This window comes from Leopardus geoffroyi, chromosome A1 (assembly GCF_018350155.1).
Source record: "Leopardus geoffroyi isolate Oge1 chromosome A1, O.geoffroyi_Oge1_pat1.0, whole genome shotgun sequence".
NCBI lineage: Eukaryota > Metazoa > Chordata > Mammalia > Carnivora > Felidae > Leopardus > Leopardus geoffroyi.
Genome location: NC_059326.1, coordinates 195,914,500 through 195,936,495, shown reverse-complemented (window position 1 = coordinate 195,936,495; position 21,996 = coordinate 195,914,500). Strand labels below are relative to the sequence as shown.

Sequence of the window (21,996 nt, the reverse complement as noted above, 5' to 3'; positions counted from 1 at the left end):
ACATTCCCTATGGGTTTTTCTCTGAGGACCACTCAATTCTCAGGAAAAAGAACTGGTGCTTCAGGGAGAGGGTAAAACAGGATCTGTGGTGGTATCACACAGGGTCTTTATGTACAAACACCATAATTTATATGCACTTGAAAAATAAAATAAGTAAAAGTGAGGTCTCCATAATAGTATGCGTTAGGCCACCAGACACAAGAGCAGTGAAATGGACAAAGAAGAGAATAGGAAATCAGGGAAATCAGACACACAGTGTCTGGAATGCAAATCAAGTTTAAATGGGGACACATGGTTATCAGCAACCTCCTGCAAAAGAACAGAGAGGAAAGATAAAGGGGACAAATATGAGCTAAAAACATGTTCTCTGCCAGAATTTCATATATAGATGAGGGAACAGATACCATGGATGAAAAAAGGTTTCCCTGAAGTCACACAATCTGTGGGTAACGGAAATAAGCATTAAAACCTATGACCATCTATGTCTTTCCATCACACCAAAGTCCTAGTGGAGAGGAGTAAAACAGAGAAACAACAAGTGTCAATTCCAAGATCCTAGGACTATCCACTGACACAGACCAACTTATATTCTTTAAATGAAAAACAAAACAAAACACAACAAAAAAACCAAAACCACATTTATTGGACCTTATCAATCCATCTTTCCATCTATCTACAAGAATATATATATATTTTTATGTGTACCTTTACAGGAACAATCAAATCCTTCCCTCAAGCACAGTTTCTAGGTTGTGGCATCTTTTGACTCAAGTTTTCTTCATGTGCTCTATGGGGATTTATTTCACAGCCATAATTATGCTAAGCTAACATTAATAATATTACTACTGGTCCAATTCTTATTATGTAACATAATCACAAATATGTAACTTCAAAATAGACTATATAACTTGTAATTAATTCAGTTCACAATCTCAAAAGTCTTATTTATGTGCCATAGTGAAAATACCCATTATTTATATAACTGAGATGTTTGTATTATCTTTGATAAAAAAATAAACATATTAGAAACTTTATTTCATTTCTTAAATTTTACCAGTAAAGATGCCCCCAAACTCATGAAATCTGTAAGTTTGTGGTATTTATTAAGGCTTAAGCAGATACTGAAGACTTTCCTGTGCTTAGTCCATTCTTACGATTTTGCCACTGTATGAATTCTTTGATGTACAGTGAGTTGTGACTTCTGGATGAAGGCTTTCCCACACATAGCACACTGATAGGGTTTCTCCCCAGTATGAATTCTCCGATGTACAACAAGGTCTGACTTCTGGGAAAATGCCTTTCCACATTCAGCACATATGTAAGGTTTTTCTCCTGTATGAATTCGCTGATGCCCTGGGAGGTGAGACTTCTGAGAGAAGGCCTTCCCGCATTCACTGCACACATAAGGTTTTTCTCCTGTGTGAATTCTCTGATGTCCAATGAGATGTGACTGCTGACAGAAAGCTTTTCCACATTCACTGCATTTATATGGTTTTTCTCCAGTATGTGTTCTCTGATGTATGATGAGCTGTGACTTCCGGGAGAAGGTCTTCCCACATTCAGTACATTCATATGGTTTCTCCCCAGTATGAATTATCTGATGTATAATGAGTTCTGACTTTCTGCTGAAGGCTTCCTCACACTGAGTGCATCTATAGGGTTTCTCCCCAGTGTGAATTCTTTTATGTATAATGAGGTGGGACTTCTCACAGAAGGCTTTCCCACATTCAGTACATTCATATGGTTTCTCTCCAGTATGAGCTCTATGATGTATAATCAGCTGTGACTTCTGGGAGAACGCCTTCCCACACTGATTACATTCATAAGGTTTTTCACCAGTATGTATTCTCTGATGTATAATGAGAGGTGATTTCTGGGAGAAGGCTTTCCCACAGTCACTACATTCATATGGTTTTTCCCCAGAATGAACTCTCTGATGTATAACGAGGGACGATTTCTGAGAGAAAGCTTTTCCACATTCAGAACACTCGTAAGGTTTTTCCCCAGTATGAGTTCTCTGATGTACAATGAGATGTGACTTTTCACTGAAGGCTTTCCCACATGCACCACAATCATACGGTTTCTCTCCAGTATGAATTCTTTGATGTATAATGAGTTGTGACTTTTTTAGAAAAGATTTTCCACATTCAATGCATATACAGGTCTTCTCTCCAGTTTCAACATTCACATATTGAAAAAGAGACTGTTTATTGCTGATAATCTTTCCACATTGACTATCTTCACAGTGTTTCACTCCATTATGAATTTTTTCATGCTTAGAATAGGAAGAAATAGGTGTACTCCTACATCTAAAATTCTCAACAGTGTTTTTTCTTGCATAACCCCTATTACAACTGAATAAGTTTATATTAGGTATCAAGCTCTTTTCAAATGAGTCACATTTATATAATCTTTGTCCTGAAGCATCTAGGTCTATGCAGTCATGAAATATTTTTCCTGATGACTTATATGTATAACCTGATTCTTCAACAACTGTTTTGTTTTTGATGACCATGAATTGCCTGAGAAGTCTGTCTTTATTTTCCTGATGTCTCTCCATCTGGTCATCACCCTGCCAGACCTTAAAAATGGAGTATAGTGAAGGATCCCTTGTTACACTTTCCAATACCTCCTTATGGAAGGAAACATCTCCAGGTATATCCAATTGAGGGTTGTCAAGTCTAGTCTCCCTCTCTGAAAGAATAAAGAAATAAAATCAAATAGATATAAAGATTTAGTAGAGGACAAAAGGGGTAAAAACAAATGAATGATACAGGACAGTCCAAGAGACAGAGAGCTGGGAAGGCAACAGGCCATTTAAAACATATAAGTTTATCACACGAGAAATTAAAGATGGACTTGACTTCCAATAGTGGTGGCATGAGGTAGTTGAGGAATTCTTCCCAAAAAACAAGTACAAAAACAAATAAAATGATTTTTAAAAAAACAACTAATTCATGGTACAGAAAAACTACCAAAGGCAGGTCATAAGCTGAAAAGTGCTTATTCACCAAAAACTTCTTTCTTAGATAAGAATGGGGAGCTTGTGGAATTTTTTCTCAGATTTTCCCATCTCCCCCATCCCTAGTTTATGGGGCATTAAAAGATAACAAAAATCCCCATGATATATGCCTTAATGCTGTTAGTAGAGCAGCCAGAAATTTAACAGGGGAATTTGGAAGTAAGAGTCAGAGAAAGGTTGAGATAATAAACTTTCTCTGTACCCCCACCCAACCACTAAAATATTTGTGCAAAGAGACCCTAGAGAGCCCAGCGGTGGTTGAAAAGTTGGAGAGACTTGCAAATTTGCTATACTTTTAAAGTGGTCTGACACATCCACAACTCAGGCAGCCAAGAGTGATGGCTTTTGATGTCTAATACAACCTCTGTCCATAACACAAGCTCACTTCTCCTTTATGCAGATGAAGGGGAGTCTCTTAGAGAGCCAGGCTTAAACAAAAACTAAGCAAAGACATCAGCAATGACAGTCTATGGGAGAGACCAATGTCACAGTTTAAGACCAAGCAAGTTAAATGCCTCTAAAACAAAACAGAAACCCTTAGAAGGACCAGAAGAATCCAGACTACAACATATTATCGACAATACAGAATGTTCAACTAAAAATTGCTAGACATATAAAGAAACAGAAAACTGTGACCTAAACTAAGGAACAAAATTAGTCAATAGAAAGTGACTTTCTATAGGTATTGTATTTCATAAACAAAGATCCCAAAGAAGCTATTTTAAACACATTAAACACGTTAAGGGAGAGGCGCCTAGGTGGCTCAGTCGGTTAAGTATCCAACTCTTGATTTTGGCTCAGGTCATGATCTCACGGTTTGTGAAACCAAGCCCGGCACTGGGCTCCATGCTGACAGTGTGGAGTATGCTTGGGATTCTCTCACTTTCTGCTCTTCTCCCACTTATGTGCACTCTTTTTCCTTCTCAAAATAAATCAATAAACTTAAAAAAAAAAAGTTAAGGGAAAAAAGGCTAGGGAATGGGTGAATATGCAATTTTAAAAGAGAAAAAAAGTATATAAAGATATTAGTTTGACTATAAAAAGGCAGAAAGAGGAAATTTTGAGTATTAGAACTTTTTTATATCATGACTGTGTAGTTAAATTACTCTATGCCTAACATTTACTCTGTGTAGGTTAAAACATAAAAGAACCAAATGAAAATTCTAAAGCTGAAATTAAATTTCCACCAGCTGGGTCATTAGATTTGAGAAGCAGAAGGCAAAATCCGAATCCATAAACTTGAAGATATCACTAAAAATTAACTAATTCTAAGAACAAAAAGAAAAAAATATATAAAAACAAACAAAACTTCAGAAATCTATGGTGTAATATTAGGCATTCCAGTATATGCGGGATTGTAGTAGTAGGAAGAGGGAAGAGAAAGAGGCAAAAAAAAAATTAGAAAAATGCTTTTAAAATCATCTAATTTGATGAGAAACATTAATTTACATATCCAAGTAATTCCATAAACCACAGGCAGAATACCTAGACAACTAGTCACGTCAAAATTAAGTTGTTGAAAACTGAAGACAAAAAGAAAAATCTTGAAAGCAGCAAGAAAGAAAAAGTGAATGACAAATTCAAAAATACTAAAAACAAGCAACCTGTCAATCAGGAATTCTGTATCTAGGGAAACTTTCCTTTAAACATGGCAAAATAAAGGCATCTGCAGATAAACAAAAACATTTGTTAGCAGAACCGAATGACAGAATATACTAAAGAAATTATCTCTGACAAAATAACACCAAATGATAACTCAAATCCACAGGCCCCTAGAAATTTTTTTACGTATGTCAGTAAATATAAGGAATTTAAATATGTCTGCCTTTTCTCTTTTGATTTTCTTTAAAATGCTTTTGTTTTATTTTTTATTTTTTTAAATTTACATCCAAATTAGTTAGCATATAGTGGAACAATGATTTCAGGAGTAGATTCCTTAGTGCCCCTTACCCATTTAGCCCATCCCCCCTCCCACAACCTCTCCCATAACCCTGTTTGTTCTCCATATTTATGAGTCTCTTCTGTTTTGTCCCCCTCCCTGTTTTTATTTTATTTTTGTTTCCCTTCCCTTATGTTCATCTGTTTTGTCTCTTAAAGTCCTCATATGAGTGAAGTCATATGATTTTGGTCTTTCTCTGACTAATTTCACTTAGCATAATACCCTCCAGTTCCATCCACGTAGTTACAAATGGCAAGATTTCATTCTTTTTGATTGTTGAGTAATATTCCATTGTGTGTGTGTATATGTATATATGGGGGTGCATGTGTCCCTTCGAAACAGCACCCCTGTATCCCGTGGATAAATGCCTAGTAGTGTAATTGCTGGGTCGTAGGGTAGTTCTATTTTTAGTTTTTTGAGGAACCTACATACTGTTTTCCAGAGTGGCTGCACCAGCTTGCATTGCCATTTAAAAAGCTTTTAAAAGCAAAAATAATAACATATTGTCCCATTTATGACAAACATAAGTGTAACATACATGATTAAAAGAACAAAGCAGCACCAAATGATCAGGGAGAATAGAGAATGGAGCTATGTTAGTGCAAAATTTCTATGTTTTGCCAGAAAAATATAGCAGCATTAACATGTAGTAGGTTATAAGAAGTTAAATATCATATTGTAACCCCTATAGCAATATTACATGTATGTAGAGACTGAACTATGAATAAAAATTCTACAGGGAAATTAAAATGGTATACTATAAAACATTCTTTTAACACAAAAGAAGACAGGAAAATAAAAAGGACCAAAAGAGAGATTAAACAAACAGAAAACAAATAGCAAAATGGCAAACATAAATCAAAACAAATCAATAATTACATTAACTAGAAATGGAATAATATTCCAGTCAGAAACTGTCAGTCTGGATAAAACAGTTAAGATTCAACTATACACTGTCCATAATAAGTTCACTTTATTATTTTTTACATATTTATTTATTTTGAGAGAGAGTGCAAGTGCACGGGGGAGGAGCAGAGAGAGAAGGAGACAGAATCCCAAGCAGGATCCACACTGTCAGTTCAGAGCGCAAAGCAGGGCTCAATCTTACAAACTGTGAGATCATGACTTGAGCTGAAATCAACAGTCAGATGCTTAACCAACTAAGCCACCCAGGTGCCCCAAGAAATTCACTTTAAATTCAAAGACAAATAGGCTGAAAACAAAAGAATGGGGAGAAAAACATCATGCAAACTATAAGCATAAGAGAAGTGAAGTAGCTATATTAGTATTAGACAATATAGACTTCAAGATAATAAATATTATTAGAAACAAAGAAGTATATTTCCAAATTGTAAAAGGAGATTTGCAAGAAGATATAACCATTATAAACATATTTGTACCTAACCATAGATGCCCATAACACACATATTAAAACTAACAAAAATGAAAGGAAAAAAAGACAAATTAATGTCTACAGATTTCAACATCCCTCTCACAAGATGTATAAAAGAACAAACACACACACACACACACACACACACACACACAAACACACACACACACAATAAGCATCAATGAACCTGACATCTATAAATACCCCATCCAACAACAAAATACACATTCATTTCAAGAATATGTGAATCAAACATCAGAATAGACTATATACTGGGCTGCAAAACAAACTGTAATAATTTTATGAGGACAGAAATCATACAGCGTATATTCTCCAACCATAATAAAATCAGAAATAAATATCAAAAAGGTATCTCAAAAATTCCCCCAATGTTTGGAAAATAACATACTTGTAAATAACCTATGTGTCAAAAAGTCCAATAAGGAATTAAGAAATAACTTGGGAATGCAAGCTGGTGCAGCCACTCTGGAAAACAGTATGGAGGTTCTTCAAAAAACTAAAAATAGAACTACCCTACAACCCAGCAATTACACTACTAGGTATTTATCCAAGGGATACAAGTGTGCTGTTTTGAAGGGACACATGCACCCCCATGTTTATAGCAGCACTCTCAACAATAGCCAAAGTATGGAAAGAACCCAAATGTCCATCGATGGATGAATGGATAAAGATGTGGTGTGTGTATATATATATATATATATATATATATATATATATATATATACACACAATGGAGTATTACTTGGCAATCAAAAAGAACGAAATCTTGCCATTTGCAACTACGTGGATGGAACTGGAGGGTATTATGCTAAGTGAAATTAGTTAGTCAGAGAAAGACCAAAATCATATGACTTCACTCATATGAGGACTTTAAGAGACAAAACAGATGAACATAAGGGAAGGGAAACAAAAATAATATAAAAACAGGGAAGGGGACAAAACAGAAGAGACTCATAAATACGGAGAACAAACTGAGGGTTACTGGAGGGGTTGGAGGGGGGATGGGCTAAATGGGTAAGGGGCACTAAGGAATCTACTCCTGAAATCACTGTTGCACTATATGCTAACTAATTTGGATGTAAATTATTAAAAAAAAAAAAAAAAGAAAGAAAGAAAAATTAGAAAATAACTTGAAACAGGGCGCCTGGATGGCTCAGTTGGTTAAGTGTCTGACTTCGGCTCAGGTCATGATCTCGCAGTTCGTGAGTTCAAGCCCCGCGTCGGGCTCTGCTCACAGCTCAGAGCCTGGAGCCTGCTTCAGATTCTGTGTCTTCCTCTCTTTCTGCCCCTCCCCTACTCATGCTCTGTCTCTGTCTCTCAAAAATGAATAAACGTTAAAAAAAGTAAAAAAAAAAAAAGAACTTGAATGAAAATGAAAACAGTATGTCAAAATTTGTGAAACACAGTTAAAGCAGTACCTAGAGGACAAGTTATATGCAGGTGATGTTCATTTTGCATGATTCCGACATGCATGAATTTCAGTACAGTTTAGTTAAGTAATACCAGTCTGGCATCAAACCGTTAACGTTTTAATTACCACAGTATAGTACCTGCAGCTAATAGCATAAAGTACAAACTTCGCTGCCAGCCTTGAGTCCACAAATCAATATGTAAATAACAGATACACATCATACTCAGTACTCAATCATTTCACTTATTTCAAAGTCTGTTGTCAGTTATTAATTCTCCATCTGTTATCCGATACATATACAGAACGCAAAGTGTATAGATGTGTTTCCTCTTTGTCTCCCAGTGAAAACCCACACAGCATTTTACAAAAATGGTAACTGAAACAGGGAACTGGCCTACAAAGATGAAAATGCAACAGAGAAACAACACTAACAATACTGGATGTGGTTAGAAGATAGATGATGGTGGAATGTTGGGATTGCCACTATTCATAAGTCTTTAGGTATGTAGACAGAAGGATTTAGTGAAGGTAAAAGTTAATTGACATAAATTCTTAGGTTGTGATGAAAAGAATAAATATATTACAGAGAAAGTGACCTGGAAAAAAATCTTCACAGTATCTTCAACATAACTCACAACACTGAAAATGTTGGCAGCTGATCCAACCTTGGAAAAGAGTTTGAGAATTCAGTAAGATATAGAAAACAGGTTCATTTCCTATCATAAGTTATACAAGGATAAGAAGGTAGACACTGCTCAAACTACTCTGTACAGGGCTGTTAAAAAAAAATAAAAGACATTTTCAATGCTGTCAATGTTTTAAATTGCAAGGTAGTAAATATTTGTTTTACTATCTCTATACAGTCATAACCAACATTGAGATCATTTTTAATGTTTTCATAAAAAGTTTTAACAAATTACAAAACAATTTAAATTTTTTTCCACTGATTATGAAGACTAGTTTGCAAAGTTTTGGCCTGTATGGTTAATTTTTATGGTCCTTTGCTACCACACAGGTGAGAACTACCTGTATTTAAATGCTCATATTAGAAAACAAAACAGATCTCAAATAAATAATCTAAGCTTCCCCCTTAAGAAGCTAGAAAAAGAGCAAATTAAACCCAAAATAGGTAGAAGACAGGAAAAATAAAGATCAGAGTGGAAGTCAAGGAAATAGAAAATGGACAAACAACAGAAAAAGAAATGAAACAAGAAACTGATTATTTGAAAAAATTAATAAAACTAGTATGCTTTAGTTAGCAAAGAGAAAAAAAAAAAAGGGAAATGGCAATGGCAAAGTAGCAATGAAAAACAGAACATCTCTAGACCAGATCCTACAGACATAAAAGAACAATAGGGGATTATCATGAAAAATATGATACCAATGAATTTGACAATTGGGATGAAAGACAAAAATTCCTTCAAAGACATGAATTACCAGACCCACTCAAGAAAAAATAGATAACTCGAATACATTCACATCAAGGAAAGAAATCTGGTAAATAAAAATCTTCCCACAAAGAAAAGTCCAGACCCAGACCGGTAAATTCTATCACTGTAATATACCATAACCACGAGTATAACAGCTTCTCCAGGTCTGTGAGTTCTTCTAGCAAATCATCAAACTGCAGGGTGGTCTTCCAGATCCCTAACACAAGCAGCAAACCGAATCCAGCAATACATAAAAAGATTTATACACCATCAGCAAGTGGAAATTGTCCAGGAATGTAGGTTGGTTTACTATCCAACAATCAATTAATTAAAATTCAGTAATATATCATAATAAAAAGATCTCAGTAAATGCAAAAAAAATTATATTTGTCAAAATCCAACACATTTTTCATTACAAAAAAACACCAAAAAATTAGGAAAAGAAAAGAAATCCCTCAACCTGATAAAGGGCATGACAACCTATAGCTAATATACTTAACACTGAAAGATTGGATATCCTCCCCACAAAACATCAGGAATAAGACAAGAATGTCCACTCCCTATTCTATTCAAAATTGTACTGGAGGTTCTAACCAGGATACTTAGGCAAGAAGAAGAAATAAAAGGCATCCAATGTGTGAAGGAATATAAAACTATCTCTTTTTGTAGGTGACAAATCATTTATACAGAAAATCCTAAGAGATCAACTAAAGAACAATTAGAACTAATAATAACTGGGGCGACTGAGTGGCTCAGTCAGTTAAGCAAGTGACTCTTGATTTCAGCTCAGATCATGATCTCATAGTTTGTGAGATCCAGCCCTTGCATCGGGCTCCACGCTGACAGCATTGAGCCAGCTTGGGATTCTCTCTCCCTCTTTCTCTGCCCCTCCCCTGTTCACTCACACTCAAAATAAAGAAATAAAAACTTACAAAAATAAAAATAAAAATAAAAAAGACCTGGGGTGCCTGGCTGGCTCAGTCAGTTAAGCATCTGACTTCAGCTCAAGTCATGATCTTGTTATGGTTCATGGGCTTGAGCCCCACATCAGGCTCTGCACTGACAGTGTGGAGCCTGCCTGGGATTCTCTCTCTGCCCCTCCCACTTGCTCTCTCTCTCTCTCTCTCAAAATAAATAAATAAGCTTTAAAAAAAAAAAAAAGAAATAATAGGGATGCTTGGGTGCCTCAGTCAGTTGAGCATCTGACTTTGGCTCAGGTCATGATCTCACGGCTCATGAGTTCGAACCCCACATTGGAGTCTGTGCTGACAGCTCAGAGCCTGGAGCCTGCTTCAGATTCTGAGTCTCTCTCTGCTCCTCCCCTGTTCACACACTGTCTCTGTCTGTCTGTGTGTGTCTCTCTCTCAAATATAAATAAAATAAAATAATTTAAAGAAAAAGAAATAATGAGTTTATTAGTAAGTTCTCAGAATACTAGACCAATATATAAAAATAAATTACATTTCCATACACTTGCAATGGACAATCCAAAAATGAAATTAACAATAAAATTCCATTTATAATAGCATCAAATAAAATAAAAGACTAAGAAACAAATTTAACAAGTATGAAATTTATACTCTGAAAACTATTGTTGAAAAAAATTAATGATCTAAGTGAAAGGAAAAAATTATATGCTCCCACTGATTAGAAGATTTAATATTGTTAAGACAGCAATACTACTCAAATTGATCTAAAAATTCAACAAATCCCTATCAGAATCTAAGAATACTTATTTGTAGAAATGGATACTCTTGGGGCGCCTGGGTGGCGCAGTCGGTTAAGCGTCCGACTTCAGCCAGGTCACGATCTCGCGGTCCGTGAGTTCAAGCCCCGCGTCGGGCTCTGGGCTGATGGCTCAGAGCCTGGAGCCTGTTTCCGATTCTGTGTCTCCCTCTCTCTCTGCCCCTCCCCCGTTCATGCTCTGTCTCTCTCTGTCCCAAAAATAAATAAACGTTGGAAAAAAAAAAATTTAAGAAATGGATACTCTTTATTCCAAAATTCACATGAACCCTGAACAGCCAATGTTTCCAGTCTTGGAAAAGGAGAATGACATTTCCCAATTTCAAAACTTACTACAAGCAACGATAGTCAAGAGACTGGCACAGAGATAGATGCACAGATAGGCAGAATAGTATAGTCAGAAATAAACTTTTATTTATGGCTAATTGATTTTTGGCAAGAGTGCCAAGACCATTCAATGGGAAAAGAAAAATCACTTCAATAAATGGTGCTGGAACAAATTCATTCTATGAGGCCAGCATTACCCTGATTCCCAAACCAGGTAAAGACACCACACACACACAAAAAGAGACCTAAAGGCCAGTATCTCTGATGAATATAGATGCAAAAATCCTCAACAAAATAGTAGCAGATTGAATTCAACAATACATTAAAACAATCGTTCACCACAATCAAGTGGGATTTATTCCCAGGATGTAAGAGTGGTTCAATATTTGCAAAAAAATCAACTGATGTGTCCCATCAAGGATAAAACCATATGATCATTTCAATAGATGCAGAAAAAGCATTTGACAAAGTATAAAATTTATTCATAATAAAAACCCTCAACAAAGTAGGTTTAGAGAGAACATACCTCAGCATAATAAAGGCATCATATATAAAAAGCCCACAGCTAACATCATACTCAATGGGGAAAAACTGAGAGCTTTTCCTGTAAGGTCGGGAACAAGAGAAGAATGTCCACTCTCACCACTTTTATTCAACAGAGTACTGGAAGTCCTAGCCCTAGTAATCAGACAACAAGAAATAAAAGACATCCAAACTGGTAAGGAAGAAGTAAAACTTTCACTATTTGCAGGTGACATGATATACTATATACTGAAAACCCGAAAGACTCCACCAAAAAACTGCTGGAATTCATATATGAATTCAGTAAGGTCACAGGATACAACATTTATGTACATTTCTATACATTAATAATAAAGCAAAAAGAAATTAAGGAAACAATCTCATTTACAATAATACAAATACCTAGGAATAAACTTAACCAAAGAGGAGAAAAACCCATATTCTGAAAACTAGAAAACAATGATGAAAGAAATTGAAGACACAAACAAATAGACATTTCATGTTCATTGATTGGAAGAACAAATATTGTTATTTGTAAATTGTTATATAGTAAAATGTCGATACTACCCAAAGCAATCTACACAAGTATTGCAATCCCTATCAAAATACCAACAGCATTTTTCACAGAACTAGAACAAACAATCCTAAAATTTGTAGGGAACCACAAAAGACCCTGAACACCAAAGCAACCTTGAAAAAGAAAAACAGGGGGCACCCGGGTGGCTCAGTCGGTTAAGTGTCCAACTTCGGCTCAGGTCATGATCTCCCAGTTTGTGGGTTCGAGCCCCATGTCAGGCTCTTGACAGCTGGGAGCCTGGAGCCTGCTTCAGATTCTGTGTCTCCCTCTCTGTCTGCCCCTCCCCCACTCCTTCTCTCTCTCTCTCTCTCTCTCTCTCTCTCTCTCTCTCTCAAAAATAAATAAACATTAAAAAGATTTAAAAAGAAAGAAAAGAAAAGAAAAACTGGAGGGACCAAAATTCCAGACTTCAAGTTATATTACAAAACTGTAGTAATCAAAACAGGATGGTACTGACACAAAAACATAGATCAGTAGAACAGAATACAGAGCCCAGATATAAACCCACAATTCTATGATCAATTAATCTTCAAGAATATACAATGGGAAAAAGACAGTCTCTTCAACAAATGGTGTTGGGAAAACTGGACAGCTACATGCAAAAAAATGAAAACGGATCACTTTCTGAAACTGTACACAAAAATAAACTCAAAATGGATTAAGGATCTAAATGTGAGACGTGAAACCATAAAAATCCTAGAAGCGAGCACAGGCAGTAATTTCTCTGACATTGGCCATAACAATATGTTTTTAGATATGTCCTCTGCAGCAAGGGAAACAAAAGCAAAAATAAACTATTGGAACTACATCAAAATAAAAAGTCTGCACAGCAAAAGTAACAACCAACAAAACTAAAAGACAACCTATGGAATGGGAGAAGATGTTTGCAAATAACTTATCTAACAAAAGGTTAGTATCCAAAATATACAAAGAACTTACACAACTCAACACCTAAAAAATAAATAATCCAATTAAAAACTGGCAGAAGACATTTGCAACTACGTGGATGGAACTGGAGGGTATTATGCTGAGCGAAATTAGTCAGACAAGGACAAATATCATGTAACCTCACTCATGTGGAATTTAAGATACAAAATGGATGAACATAAGGGAAGGGAAGTTAAAATAACAGAAAAACGTGGAGGGGGACAAAACCTAAGAGACTCTTAAATACAGGGAACAAACTGAGGGTTGCTGGAGGGGCTGTGGATGGGGGGGATGGGCTAAATGGGTAAGGGGCCTTAAGGAAGACACTTGTTGGGCTGAGTACTGGGTGTTATACATAGGGGATGAATCACTGGAATCTACTCCTGAAAACATTATTGCACTATATGCTAACTAACTTGGATGTATATTATAAATAAACAAATAAATATGGGGTGCCTGGGTGGCTCAGTTCATTAAGCATCCGACTTCGGCTCAGGTCATGATCTCACAGTCCGTGAGTTCAAGCCCCGCATCAGGCTCTGTGCGGACAGCTCTGAGCCTGAAGCCTGCTTTGGATTCTGTGTCTCCCTCTCTCTACCCCTCCCCTGCTCATGCTCTGTCTCTCTCTGTCTCAAAAAAAATTTTTTTTAATTAAAAAATAAATAAATAACAATGGGCAGAAGACATGAACAGACATTTCTCCAAAGATGACATCCAGATGGCCAACAGACACATAAAAAATAAAAAAATGCTCAAAATCACTCATCAGGGAAATGCAAATCAAAACCACAATGAGATATTATTACCTCACACCTGTCAGAATGTCTAAAATCAAAAGCTCTACGTTAACTAAAATTTAAATTAAAAAAAAAAGTAGGGGATGGGCTCAAGAAACAACAAATGTTGTTGAGGATGTCAAGAAAAAGAACAACTGTGCATTGCTGGTGGGAATGCAAACTGGTACACCACTGTGGGAGACAGTATGGACGTTCCTCAAAAAATTAAAAACAGAACTACCCTATGATCCAGTAATCACACTACTGGGAATTTACCCAAATACAAAAACACCAATTCAAAGGAATACATGCACCCCTATGTTTACTGCAGCATAATTTACAATAGCCAAATTATGGAAGCAGCCTAAGTGTCCATCAACAGATGAACAGATAAAGAAGATGTGGTATATATACACAATAGAATATCGAGCCATAAGAAAGAATGAAATCTTGCCATCTGCAGCAACATGTATGGATCTAGAGTAAAATGCTGAACGAAATAAGCCAGTCAGAGAAACGCAAATACCATTTGATTTCACTCATGTGGAATTTAAGAAACAAATGAACAAAGGAAAAAACAAAAAAAAGGGGCGCCTGGGTGGCGCAGTCGGTTAAGCGTCCGACTTCAGCCAGGTCACGATCTCGCGGTCCATGAGTTCGAGCCCCGCGTCAGGCTCTGGGCTGATGGCTCAGAGCCTGGAGCCTGTTTCCGATTCTGTGTCTCCCTCTCTCTCTGCCCCTCCCCCGTTCATGCTCTGTCTCTCTCTGTCCCAAAAATAAATAAAAATGTTGGGAAAAAAAAAAAAAAAAAGACAAAACAAAACCAGACTGAACTACAGAGAACAAAGTGATGATTATCAGAGGGGAGGTGTGGGGGGATGGGTGAAGTAGTTAAAGGGGATTAAGAGTACACTTATCTTGATGAGAACTGAATAATATATGGGATTTTTGAATCACTATAAGGTATACCTGAAACTAATACAACACTGTATTTAAGTTTACTAGTATTAAAAAAATAAAAATGAAAAAAACCACACGTCATCATCAAAAGATAAATAAATAAATAGATAGATAGATAAATAAAATAAAATGGCGCTGGAACACCTGGATTGCCACATGCAAAAGAATGAAGTTGGAACCTTACTTCATATCATGTACAAAAATTAATTCAAAATGTATCAAAGACCTAAATGTAAGAACATTAACAGTATAAAACTTTTAGGAAAAAAACATAGGGGTAAACTTCATGACCTTGGATTTGGCAATGGATTCTTGGATATGACAGCAACAAAAGAACAAGAGAAAAACTGAGCTTCATCAAAATTAAAAAATCATGTGTTTCAAAGGATACTATCAAGAGAGTGAAAACATTGGGGCACCTGGGTGGCTCAACTGGTTAAACATCTGACTCTTGATTTCAGCTCAGGTCATGATCTCATGATTCACGAGACTGAGATCAAGCCCCACATCGAGTTCAATGTTGGCAGCTTGGAGCCTGCTTGGAATTCATTCTCTTCCTCTCTCTCCGTCCCTCCCCCTCTCGTGTTCTCTCCCTCTCAAAAAGTAAATAAATAGCTTTAAAAAAAAAGAGTAAAAAGGCAACCCATAGGATGGAAGTATTTGCAAATCATGTATCCGGTTAAGAGACTGAAATCAAATAAGAACTCCAGGAGCTTCCAGGTTGGGGAACACATGGGAGGCGCTAGGAGAATGGTGGTGCACCTGGAGAGGAAACGGGAGCTCTGCGCCCCTTCCACATACCTTCCTCGAGGTATCCCCTCCATCTGGGTGTTCCTGGGTTACATACCCTTTTATAGTAAACTGACAATCTAGGTAAAGCTCAGAAGAGCCTTGTGAGTTCCCAGATTCCTCTTCCCCTATATCAGTGACAAGTTGGACGGCAGATGGTGTTAACTTCACTCAATTGGATTCCTGAGGGACCAGTGGAGCATGCCCCCCTGCCAAACTGTGTTGGATTTGCATCACATAAAGGAAGCAAACACTGTTGTGTTAAGGCACTGGCATGTGGAGGTTAATCTGTAATACAGTATATCTAGCCTGTCCTAATTAATACTAAAATCAGTACCAGTGAACAACAAAAAAGAATCTATACAAAACACTTTATCTACATAAAGAACTTTACATAAAAATTCCATATATGTTCTATATAAGAATTTTATCTATACAAAGAATTCTTACAACTCATTAATAAAAAGACAAATAGTTCAAAATAGAAAAAGGATCCCAACACACTATTTTCCAAAGAAGATACATAATGATAAATAAGCAAATGAAAATATGCTCAGCATCATTAGTCATCAGGGACTATTTTAGTTAAACACAAAGTTGATATATGACCCAGCACTTCCATTCCTAGGTACATACTGAAGAAAAAATAAAACCTATGTCTACACAAAAACTTATGCATGAATGTCTACAGTAGCATTATTCATGTTGCCAGAAGGTGGAAACAAGCCAAATATCCAATGACTGATGAATGGATAACCAAATGTAGTACATCCATACAATGGAATATTACTCAGCCAAAAAAGGAATGAAGACTGATACATGCTATAATGTGGATGAACCTCAAAAACAGTATGCTAACTGAAAGAAGCCAGTCACAAAAGACCACATATTACATTATTTCATTTAAATGAAATATCAAGGGGCACCTGGGTGGCTCAGTTGGTTAAGTGTCCAATTCTTGGTTTTGGCTCAGGTCACAATCTCACAGTTTCGTGGGTTTGAGTCTCATGTCAGGCTCTGCACTGGTGGCACAGAGTCTGCTTAGGATTCTCCTCTCTCCCTCACTCTCTGCCTCTAACCTCCTCACACTGTTTCTGTCTCTCTCAAAATAAATAAATAAAACTTAAAAAAAGACATTTAATAAATGAAATATCAAGAGTAGGCAAATTAACAAAGACAGAAAGTAGATTAGTGGTTGCTTAGGGCTGGGAGATGGGAAACAGGGGTGTGATAGCTAAAGAGTACAGGATCTCTTTTGTAGGTGATAAAAATGTTTTAAAATTGGCTGTGGCAATTGTTGCACATTATCTGTGAATACACTAAAAACCACTGAATTGTTGTTAACTTTGGGTCAACTGTAAGGCATGTAAGTTATATCTTAAAGTTGTGTAAATAAAAATAGTAACAGAAAATTTCAGAGTACAGCTAATGAAACTTTGTCTGTATTCACACTGTGCATCCACACTTATATTACGTTAGTCTCCAATAAATATCTTTTACTGAAGTCAAGTAAGCCTAGAAAATTTCTTCCAGAAAGCCATAAGGATTCCTAACTCCAAGAATTTACACACATCCATTCCTAGAGCTTGCCTTCGCCATCCTCCTGCCTAACCCACACTTCAAATATACTTCAGAGGGGCTGGTTCATGCTGGGAAAACATGCCTTCTTAAGTTATGCCACATCTCTTTAGACTATGATTTTCATTTAACTCCTAAAACATTAACTAGATTGGTCATGCAATTTTATACAGCCATGAACTTTGATTCTTATCTTTCCATGTAAAACCTATGTTCCTGAAAAGCATCTGATTTCTAGTGCCTTTGAATTTCTTCTCGAAAGGCACTAAAGACATGATTGTTGAGTGAATCAGTAAGAAACTTTTTTTCTCTTTGTGGCTCACTGTTACTTAACGAGTTGTGGAATACTTACTACACGTTCAGCACAGGAGCAAGAGGGAATAGGAACTGCCAACTAGGTGGAAGCATAAGTCTCAGCCACCAGCCAATTAAAAACAAAAAACAAAGAAACTGAGATTTCACTTCCCTTGACTCCCACCTGCTAGATTTTTACCTGGATAGATCCAATCTGATACATCTCTCTTTATTATCCATGGCTCTTTTCCTTGTTCCAACTTGGAGATGACATCTGGTTTGGAAACTGGATGCCCTATTATAGAGAAATCAGAGAGGAATTGGGTTGACTGCAGTGAAGAAAAAAAAGGGTGCTATTTTAGGAGTCCCACAATGAAGCTGTCCAGCTGTCCAGCTACCCCCAGCAGAGTAATAACCCGCTGGAGAGGAGATTGGGGAATAGAGAGCACAAAATCAGTCATTACATATGTCAGGAACCAACCCAATTTGATCAAATGAGAAGAGATAAGCACCGGATTAGATGTGCTGAGATATGCGGGGAAGCCATCCTTACCCAATGAGATCACGTGGCTGAAGTTCTCCAGCATCACATCTCTATACAGGGTCCTCTGAGCAGGGTCCAGTTGCTGCCACTCCTCCTTAGTGAAAGCTACAGCCACATCCTCAAATGACAACGGACCCTATAATAGCATGCTCCTGTTCAATCTGAAGTGATCATTCCCATTTTTACCACAGCATGCAAAACTATGTGCCCAGTTCTATGTCATGCCTATTCAGAAAAATTTTGTCTTTAGCGAAAAGAGTCAAACATATCAGAAGAACAGAAGAGCAAAAGAGACTTACTCACAAATGGGAATTCAATAAAGGCAGCATATTAAATAAGTAACTTGTTCAATAAATGGTACTGGAAAAAGTGGATAGTCATTCAGTTAAATAAGAAAGTTGAGACTTTATGTTTTAAAAACAAGAAACAGTTTCCAGATGGGGGAAAAAAAAATCTAAGCATTGCAAATTATTAATACTGGCTATCCCAGGAGAAAGGGAATTTTAAAATCCTTTTCACTTTATCTTATTTATTTATTTATTTATTTATTTATTTATTTATTTCTTAAATGTTTTTACCAAGTAGGGATAATTCAGGCTAGGACAAAAAAAAAGTTTTATAAATTGAAAAAAATAGGGCAAGAACTGGCATTCAGTTGGGGAGTAGCTTCACAAACCCTGAGACCACAGCAAAGGCTATAGAAAATCAGAGACCCCTGTGCTCCAAATGTTTACCACAGAATTTTAAGTACAGAACTGCCTATTTGAGAGAAATAATCATATTAGAGACAAATAGATACTCATCATTCCATCTTATCTAGGTTTTATCTCTGGATAAACTGTTACCTTAGTTCTCCCAAAGAATAATGCTTATGGAGTTCAGCTTTAACATTATAACTGTCTTCTAAAAAAATATTTAAAGACACAACCACAAAAAATCTACTGATACATTTATGCAGAAGTATAGGTCAGGACATCATCTATAGGAGACCCCCACCCCCCAAAGAAATTTCTTTTTTTCCTGATTTGTGGAGAATGCCAAATCACATATATGATGTTCTCTACCTTTCCACTGTGGCTGCTAGAAAAGATCAAACAAATGTGCACTTTAATTTACACATTTATGTAAAATAGACATAATGTAAATATAATAAGTGTATTATATTTATATAGAACTTATACATAACAAATATATATGTGAACTCTAATAGTGGTTTTATGTGGTTCTACTTATTACATAGCAACTCATTCCAAGTCTTTGTTCTCTCTACATTTTCCCTAATTCTAATCTCTAGCTTTCTACACTTTTTCATTTGATTTTATGGAAACCAAGTACAAAATAAGCAAGCAACTCACGTGAGACTTGGTCATTTTCTGCTTCTCTTCCAAAAGAGCAGAGGTCTGAAGAATCAGGACTGAGAGACAGACTAAGTCTCCAGGGGCCATTTACCATCTAGAAACGACCACCAACAGAAGTCAGATGAAAAACAGGTCGCCCCATAGAAGGTCATTTGATCCTTATAGAAGGATCTGTATGCACCATGTGAAAACAGTCCTCTTGTGATTATAATATGATCACATAGAAAATGTACATGGTGATTTTTAATTGGATAAACGAAGCTATTTCTGTTGATACACAAACACCTTAATGTTCCCCTTTGAATCAGCAATTCTATTTGCAATTCTATCTGTAAGACTCTATCATAAGACAATAATCATGTCTACACATATATGTAAGATTTAACTGCAGATGGAGCAGTTCCCTGACAATAAGAATAAGAATGACCAAGTAGAAAACTAAGGAATGCACCCATATTCCCTAGACGTAAGCAGCCAGCAAAATCCTAAGAGCTCTTTTATATTTTCCCCTAACCCAGCAAATCATCTTGCCAAGTCAATATTCAAAGATTAAAACTGTTGATTTTGCTGATTTTAACATGTTTTTTGCTTAAGATTTTATTGCTGATTTCCAATAGTGCAGTTATCTATATAAGAAAATCGTGACAGGTTGGAACCATTGATAAACAGGAATACAGTACAGTGCAGAAAGATACTTACCTGGTGAATTCTTCTCAGTCCCAGGATGGATCATCCAGAGAAGGCTGTACTCATTCACAGGAAGTGAGTGCTCCCATGATAGGTAGACTGTTTCATATGGGGTTATCCCAGGCTTTGTCAAAATGAACCTAGAAGGAAACAATTAAATAGTCAGGCTCCTCTCTGGACACTGAGCTCTGAAACAAGTAAATAACAGGTGTTTAATAAATGTTTGCTGAACAGAATGTAGAACAAATACATTCTGTTCTTCAATAAATAGGAAGAAACACGGCTGAAATCACACCTCATGTAAGAAAAAGAAAAAGCAGCTCTCACATTTCAGAGCTGGTCTGGCACTCAAACTCTCCTATTTAATATAATTACACAGAGTATCAACGTCAGACAAGGCCACTCAGTGACCAAGATGGAATAAAACAAAAAGAAGCCCTCTCTGAAGTCATGTGTGAACACAGACAAAACATCCACATTGTCCAATCCACAAAACACCCTCTCTCCTGGTTAACATGAGTGACTGCTACTTCCTCACCTATTACAGCTTTAACTTCAGGTTAGTCTTTCCTCTCTCCAGATGTACTGAAATTCCCAAACAATGAATTACCCCACTTCCTTACAACATCCAATTCAGAGCAAGGTCCGAACTCCCTTAGGCCCTCCTTGAAATCACCTAACACAAATCCTGTAAGTTCTTTCTAACACGCTCTTTCTGAGAAGCCCCCACTTTCCCCATGGTGTAACTAGATGCTAGAGCAATAAACCCAATCTGTTCAACTACAGGGTGTTCCTGGAGGTCTTTGGCTAGAGAGAATCGACAATAATAATGTTATTTCTTTAGATTTGTTTGGTCTTACATTCAAAGGATGTTTTCTTCTGTGAGCTTTTGAGCGATGGAGGGAGATGGTGATTTGAGAAAACATCCGAGGAGGGGCTTCAAGGTGGGGGCCACCTCGGACTTTACATAAATTGTAAAGTTTTCTCACTAAACCAGGACTGACCTTTATCAGCCACTGGCTGAATTAATGACTCCTACAAATCACTGAATCAGCAGGGGCAGAAATCACAAATCCCAAAGAGCACTTCCAACAAACCCCCAACCCAAGACTAGCCATATAGGTTCACAAATCACTGGTCATATGGATACTCCAACAGCGCACAGACCTGCCATCCCTGACCCACAGATCAGACAGCTCTCCTTATTACTGACCTCTACATGTACCCAACACTCATCCCACAGACTTCCCATCAGACTCCATAGACCTCCAATTGCTGACCGCCCCTCCAATAACAACCCCAAACTTCCTCATGACTCAATCCATAAATCCCACTTCTACTCCCAGCTCGATTATCAGGTCCGGAAACGTCCGTCACAGTTTAACCCGGGACAGCTGTCATGGATTAACGTGATTAACACCCGCTTCCTGCCTGGGTGACCACAGCGCAGGGCTCTCAAGCATGCGCCGAGCTATTCTGCGCGGTTTTGCCCACTGTGCATTCTCTGCGGCTTTGTTCAGGAGGCAAGATGTCCGCCCCCACGCGCGGTGTCTCACTGCGGAAGCCGCCATCTTGAGAACCCGGACAATTCCGTACACGAGGAGGAACTTGGTTTATCCCCAGCCTGAGTTTGGACCGTGTCTTTGCGGCGGCGAGGGGAACGGGTAAAATGACCGAAAGGAAGATTATATAAACCCG

At 37.1% G+C, this 21,996-nt stretch overlaps 1 protein-coding gene across 3 annotated transcripts in view; it reads right to left on the bottom strand.

Annotated features, from left to right (window-relative positions):
- ZNF300 (zinc finger protein 300) overlaps positions 1 to 21,726 on the bottom strand; it is a 53,894-nt gene extending 32,168 nt beyond the window's left edge. Inside the window, exons 1-6 of one of the 3 annotated variants that reach the window (XM_045437027.1) lie at positions 21,159 to 21,726; positions 20,311 to 20,438; positions 19,609 to 19,705; positions 18,263 to 18,389; positions 17,909 to 18,004; positions 624 to 2,694 (exon numbers count right to left, since the gene is read on the bottom strand). In XM_045437027.1, coding sequence (XP_045292983.1) covers positions 1,151 to 2,694; positions 17,909 to 18,004; positions 18,263 to 18,389; positions 19,609 to 19,698 — 1,857 coding nt within the window. In that variant the 5' untranslated portion in view covers positions 19,699 to 19,705; positions 20,311 to 20,438; positions 21,159 to 21,726 and the 3' untranslated portion in view covers positions 624 to 1,150. Of the gene's footprint in view, positions 1 to 623; positions 2,695 to 17,908; positions 18,005 to 18,262; positions 18,410 to 19,608; positions 19,706 to 20,310; positions 20,439 to 21,158 lie in introns of those variants that run through there. The other 2 variants (XM_045437029.1, XM_045437041.1) reach the window with 2 other exon arrangements.
- Positions 21,727 to 21,996: the final 270 nt, after the last annotated feature.